Genomic DNA, 7,147 nt, shown 5'->3' with positions numbered 1-7,147 from the left:
TATATGCAGATGCATTTATGAGCCAAATTTATGAGGGAGGCAAATTAAAATCCCACTCAATAGGTTCTTCTCATTCCTTTTTTTCAAAGCTTTCTTCACTTCAGTTGTTCCCAAACTGTGGTTTGTGGAGGAACATTAAAAAGAAAAATTCAGTTTGTCTTCAGTTAAGAGTTTGTTCAAAAGTAGTGTGGTAATCTGAGAGAAAACAGTCTGGGTTTGTTTCAAACAATTTTAAGACTGTTTCTCTAAGGCAGAACAGGGAGAGTGTACCCACCAACTGTGCTCCATCTCACTGGGGTGTGATCTGGTTACTGCATGCAAATACCATCCAAAAGATCCAGCTCAAACCAAGGGATAATCTGTTTTTTTGAGATACTACCAGCTGGAAAGAGACAGGGACAATATTCCTTTCTTTCCTAATTCTCTCCCTTGTATTAGCTTCTCTATTTTTTTCATTAACCTACTTTAAATCAGCCATTTTGGATGCAAGAAGCCAGGAATCTCTTCCCCGACTTAAGCTTTTCATTCAGGGTGTCAGCTTTTGAGTATGAACTATGTAAAAGATGTTGCAAATGCCAGCAGTGGATTTTTTGACATGGCGTAAATGCTTTAGCCTTACGAAAATGCTCTGTAATAATAGAGCTGAGCGCTAATCACATATTTTAAAAGTATGGAATTGTTCAAAAACTTAGTAATGAGTAATTTGCTTTTGTGGTGAGGTTCCTGTCAGGTTACAACATGTATTTTTACAACACTGTATATTTGTTGGTCTTGATTTCCACACATTCAGGTCAGATTGTTGAGGGTTCGTTCTGGTGTGAAAGTCCTGGCAGCGTTGGGCATGTGTATCGACTGTATTAGTGGTGGAGGAGACCCACTAGAACCTACCCTTTGCTGGTTCATGTTAGAAGAAGAGTAAAATCTGCTAGTTTCTTGCTCTGTTTCACAAAGCAAGGATCTCTGCCTTGTGCAAGTTAAAGAATGAATGAATCACAGTCAGAGAAGGCGTGCACTTAGGGGAATAGAAGCATCGCAGTAATAAGCTATTTCTCTAGGCTGGCACCTGAAATGCAAATCTAGCAGGTTTTTAAAAATTTAAAGTTTTGCTCGAAATTCTGTGATTCCTTTAGCATGCTGTGGCAACCACATTGTGCACTCTCGATTTACACAATGCTGACCTTCAGTTCATCTTCATTTCTTATATGAAGGTTAATTGTAAGCAGGCAGGAAGAATTGCAGTCCGTTGGCTTTGCGGGTAGGAGCTGCACAGGAAAACTGGCAAGAATATTCTGGAGAGTTATGTGAGAAACCAGATCTCTCACGTTCTGCCATGGAAAAGTCACCTACTTCCAGAATTACAAAGTATTTTGCTTGTGTTGACTGAGCTATTCCAACTCCCCTGAACTCTCCTTAGGGCATCCCAGTTCCACCCTGTCTCTGTGCTGGGGATTGCTGCCCCTGGACACCCCCTTAGACAGACAAACAGCAGCTTGTGAAAAGGGAGATGAAAGATTTCTCACATAGCTCTGAGGAGAAGAGGAAAAAGAGCAATTAAAGGGTTAACTTCAGCGTTGCGTAAAATGAAGAAAAGGAACCTGTAAATGACTGGGTTTTTTACTTCCCTCAAAATAATTATTTTTATCTCAGAAATCTGTTTTCAGATTGAAGTGACGAACAAACTCAATATTAGATACAGATAGATAGAGAGATAGATATTAGATATCGATAGAACAAACACTATTAGATAACAGCAGTGTAACAGTGTGCTGTGAGTTCAGGCAGATGGATTTAATTCATCAAGCTATGTGTGCTCAGATTCAGAAGTGCATGTCTTCTGACATCCTTTTAAGTCTTCTCTTACAATTGACATTGTGCTTCTTTATTTTTCCCTTGTCACAACTTGTTTTAACATAGCTGACTCTTTCTTTCCCCCCCCCCACCCCGTATTATCCCCAACATGTGACTGTGAAGCGGTGTCGGTGCCCTGCGCCCACCACGTGTGGAGTGACTGGTGCTGCCTGCTGCAGTCACAAGGTGCAGAAACAGCTCAGAGCTTGGCAGGAACAAAAAAGTATGCTGAAAGGAATTTGCTTCTCAGCAGGATGAAATTATCTACGGCTATTTTGATCCCGCATGAGACTTGTGAGATCCTGTAGTCATGTCAGGTTCTGAAGTGATTATAATTTGCTCCTGACTTTTGATATTTTTGATTTTTGGGACAGCGTCGCTCCGTGCCAAAGGCAGCTGAACAATTCCACGTTTCAGTGGATACACTCCAACAGTACTATTTTCTCACTCTCTTCCTGCTTGCTGGAATCCGCAATAGATAAATGTACTGCAGATTTCAAACCTGTCAACACCCAAATGTGTGACACCAGCTCTCAGTACATGTGAAAGAGCTAAGCTGAGGGACACGATAATATGCAGCAGGGGAAGACAGAAGTTCTGCAGCATACATTTTGTGCAGCACAAGAAAACTTTTCTGTAACTCCATTTTAAAATTGAGCAACTCTATTATCAGCCCGCAGTTATCGGGGAGTTAGAGAGCAGGAGCACAGGAGTTTGAACTCCGTGACTCTCCCTTGTAGCAGAATGTTAGAGCAATCTGGCTGTGCTTACACTGGGAGGGTTTTACGAGCTGCTTAAATCGCAAAACCGAAAGTTATTAAAAAGACATGTAACTTGTGACTTCAAACTAAGGAAGTCGGTTGTTTTGGAAACCCCCACCGCCGTTAGGGAGTGGAGTACGAGCCTGCAGCCCGGCTGCCTCCGGAGAGCTGCAGCTGAACCGGAAAGCGCAGCCGTGGGGACGCTGGGACTTCCCTCTGCAGCTGCCCAGTTCCCCGAGCAGTTGCCCGGAGTCATGACGCAGCTCCTCTCCGCTGCTCCAGCCCCGCTGCCCTGCGCCCTCGCCCTCCTGCTCCTCAGAACCGCGCTCTCCCTGCAACATGTGCCCCTGCTGCTTTGGTCAACCCAGAGGTAAGGAATCTGATCAAAGGGGCTCTCTCTGCTCTGTGTGTGTGTGTGTGTGTACGCAGAACATACTGTATGTCGCCGGTTGCGGTAAGTAAACTCTGGACACATACAACTACCCTCTAGGCAATCGAACAGATTAATTTTTCCATCTTTATTTATAACTTTGGTGTTCTAGGCTGGGCAGTAAGAACTAAATAAAGCCCACATGCTTCAAAACTGAAGTAGACATGCTTTATTCGCGCTGAGGCAACCTTGAACTCCAGTGTTAGAGCTGTTGGGACTTAAAGGCACGACATAAGGCAGTCCCACAAAAAGGACCTGGCCAAAACCTGTGTAGGCAACCTTAATCCTTGCATTTACTAACTCCTGAATCCTGATTTTTCACTTTAATGTTCTTTTAATGAAGGTTTTTTAAGAGAACACACTACTGTATGTGTAGACATCAGAAACAACTGCATCTTGGCGGATGCAAAGAGACATGTGAAATTCAGGGGTCTGCATGTACTTATGCAACAAAACTGTGAACCTGTCTTGAAAGAGCCAGATATAGACCTCTTTTTTTCCAACGAGGAATTTTACTCATGCAGACTTTAAGGATTTTATATAATTACTTGGTATTACCAGTAATGCAGCAGCTTGGGCACCGGCAGCTTCCGGCGGGGCACCGGATGTGTGAAGTTGTCAGAGGGCCCCGCACCACTTATTCCCACAGCTGTCTCTGTTGGCATGCACCTCGGGGCCCCAAAAATACACTCAGCTGATGGCAGAGATGTGTCTGAAAAGGCTCCTGGGGGGCTCGTGGGATCCCAGGACTGATCGGATGGGGTGAGGGCAAAGTCCGGCTCGGAGTGGGAAGGTGACAACAGATCTGCTGTTCTCTGTGTTTGCCCAAGGCGTGTTTTGGCCTGGGTAAATCACTTGACTCTCTCACTTCCTAATTTCTAAATCCTCCACACTCTTAACATGCTTTATCTAAATTGTAAACTCTCTGGTGGAGAGTTCACCTCGTACCCTCAGCAAACACAACGTGACACAGCTAGGTCAACAGGCCTGATCTTAGCTGGGTATTTATTCATTTCTCTAATACAAATAAACCATAATGCCAACAGTATTCAGAATTTGTCACAATCCAACTGACTGACTTCATGACCGTAAAACGCTTTCCTGTACCACACATAGCCTTAGTGCTCAGCATAACCCTCACTTTTGCTGCCAGGATGAGCAGAAGGGGCTGCAGTGACGGGGATTCCTGTTGGGTCCCTTTGCTGGTGTGACCCAGCTGTGTGTGCCTGGGAAGGGGGAGTTTTGCTTCTGAACTTCTTTGGTCATCAACTTTTGTCCAGTCTGGATTCATGGGATTTTATTCTTTTGTATCTTTATCGCTTTGTTAATTTCCAGAGTGTTACTTGTGATTTACTCTTCCATAAACTGGGAAAGGAACAAAACCAATGGCTTCTTGGGAGGTATTTATCCTTTCAGCTGGTTGCGCTGGATTCACTCTGCCTTTCATGAGGCCTTGAGCTGTCCTTCAACACGTTTGAGACACTGTGAATTATCTTGCTAGGATGAGAATTAGACTAAATTCTGCTATCATTTATCCTAGTGTAAGTCTGTTGTCTTTGGGCAAGTTTATTGCAATTTAAATCTGAGAGCTAAATCTTGTTAATATTTTTTCTTTTTTTTTTTTCTTTTTTTCAGTTGCTTCTTAATGTGGTTATTTTAAGACAGCAATAGGAGGATTCAGAATTTTTATGAACATCAGGAATTGGACTGATTCTGCTGTTCAGCAGATCTTTCTCCATGTATAGTGCCATATAGAGAAGCATGCTACATTTTCGGTTTTTCATACATGATACGGTAATGTTGAGGGCCACAGAAACCAGATATGTGGTGTTGGTTGTGTTTCTTTCATACATATCCTGGACATCCCATCCTTTTCCCAGCAGTAATTAATACCAGCTTTGACATATGTCTATTCATCTCTTAAGCATTTCCAGAAACAGAACCTCTGTTCCCCAGGGAGCTACAGGAATCTGCAATCTCTGATAAAATTTGAATAGGTAATTTTGACCTTTTTTTTTTTTTTTTTTACCTGAAAGAAATAAACAGCTATCTCAACATCAAGGCCTTTTTATATTCAAAATCCTTAATCTGTTCACTTTTGTACAACACAGGCATATGTATGAGTACTAAACCTCTGTATTTAAAAGCAAAGTAAATATTGGAAAGAGTTTTGTCTTAGGATAAAAGTGATCTTAAGAGTCTAAGCAAAGATCAGTGCTTCCTTTGTCCTGCTTCCTCGTTTACATAACAACAGACCTGTTGTCAATATAAGCAAAATCTTATCAGTTAATCCAAGGTGGTCATAACAGCAAACTTTCCAGCAAGATGTAATTAGCAACTTGCTGTACTGCAGATGGATCAGGTTTATACAAATCTAGAGCAAGAAAAATCAGGTGAGTGGACTGATTAAACCAGTTTTGTGCTTACAGAATAGAACATTTTCTGGACTAATTGTTCCTCCTACCATGACCTCTGCAGTTTTGAAAGGTGAAGTTCTTGTGGGACAGAAATTAGTTGTGGTGAAAGTCAATGAAGGAACAGGAAAGGAGATTTATGTTCTTTTATAAATAAAGAAACAGTAACAGTAACTTTTGGTTTGCTAACCCTTTACTGCAGGCTTCACATCTTGGTACTTTGCAGTGACACAGGGTCTGCAGCGTCTGATCTAAGGCTTATGGAGTCTAGAAACTACTATTAAGAGTTTTAGGAAGGTAACTAAAGTGCAGCAATTATCAATGGATTTCTACCCACTTTGTGAAAACTTGTCCCACCAGTTTAAAACTTCAGTGATGCATTGATTAACAGAAGCCAAGACCAACAGATTCATTCCATCACCCTCTCCTAGCTTATCTGTGAGTATATCATATCGGACAGTTGAAGGGTAATACATTTTACTCTTCTTTAGAACTAGCCAGTGTTTGTGAAGCCAGATATCAGAACAGCTGTATTAGAAAAATGAAACACTTTAAGGTCTCTCTTTTATGCATTATTTTCGTGCTATAATTATGCTATTGAAGATAATGTTAGATGTCAGATACAGATGAAACCTGCAGCTGACGAACACATGCAGTGTGCAAAGCATAAAGGAAGTGTGATATAAATCCTACGGGGAGATTAGTAAATCGAGTACCTCTTTCCTCTAGAAAGAAAAATGCAGAGAAAGAAAAATGCAGAGAATAATAAGAAAGAAAAATAAGAATTTTCTACCAAACACATTTTTCTCCACTGAACTCAGGAAAAATATGAAATGGGAATAGCTCAGTAGGTCACAGTGTCCTGCTTTTCACAAACTAATGCTAATACATCAGTGGACATTATCCAAATAACTTAGGCATGGAAAAATTAACCTTTGTTTTAAATTAGCCTTTAAACTAATGTCTCCTGGTCGCTTTTCAAAGCAGTAGAGATGGAGAGGTTTATCTTATGTATGATTCACAGAAGAACCTGATTTAGCCATTTTGAACCAATATTCAAAAGAATTCCTTTCCCTCCTAGCCTGAGGAAATAAATTCATTACAATTAGCTTTTGTGATTACCCCCTCACGAGTTTGTTTTAAGAATGATTTTTGCCTACAGTGATTGAAAATATGTTATTACTTTCCTTTATGCTATGCTTATATTGGGAAATGAATCTTGTTCTGACAAATCTCTTCAGGCTGGATGTGGCCTTGAGCAACCTGCTCTAGTGGAGGTGTCCCTGCCCATGGCAGGGGGGTTGGAACAAAATGATCTCTAAGGTCTCTTCCAACTCTAACCATTCTATGCGTCTATGATGCTAAATCCAGATTATAAGTGACTTTGAGAAGACATTAATGCCAAATTGCTGTATTTCTTAAAACTGAAAGAATTTGCTGAAAGATTTACTGAAAGAAGGTGGAAATAAAAAGGATACAGTGGAAAGAAACAGAAAATTGTTTTAGCTGCAACTTTATTGGATTTCTACAGAGATAATGAGTGTTAACATACTTGAGTAGCTTTTTGATTTTTTTTCCTATGATGATGAGTTTTCATTCTACTGCCGCTAGTAATAATGGTGACATGACCTTTGTGAGTAAAAGTGGTATTTGAAGGTACTTTCCAAATATTTTAATTAGCTTGTTTGCTTCTG

General features: G+C 40.9%; 1 protein-coding gene across 1 annotated transcript in view; it reads left to right on the top strand.

Moving 5' to 3' along the window:
• The first annotated feature begins 2,506 nt into the window (after positions 1 to 2,506).
• Positions 2,507 to 7,147, top strand: part of ATP6AP1 (ATPase, H+ transporting, lysosomal accessory protein 1) — a 53,924-nt gene continuing 49,283 nt past the window's right edge. Inside the window, exon 1 of the mRNA XM_014964009.1 lies at positions 2,507 to 2,979. Within this exon, the coding sequence (XP_014819495.1) occupies positions 2,864 to 2,979 (116 nt within the window). The 5' untranslated portion in view covers positions 2,507 to 2,863. The remainder of the gene's footprint in view (positions 2,980 to 7,147) is intronic.

The sequence above is a fragment of the Calidris pugnax genome, unplaced genomic scaffold, assembly GCF_001431845.1.
Source record: "Calidris pugnax isolate Ruff unplaced genomic scaffold, ASM143184v1 scaffold44, whole genome shotgun sequence".
NCBI classification, from domain to species: domain Eukaryota; kingdom Metazoa; phylum Chordata; class Aves; order Charadriiformes; family Scolopacidae; genus Calidris; species Calidris pugnax.
Note: the sequence above shows the minus strand (reverse complement) of the source record. Positions and strands in the feature narration are given on the sequence as shown.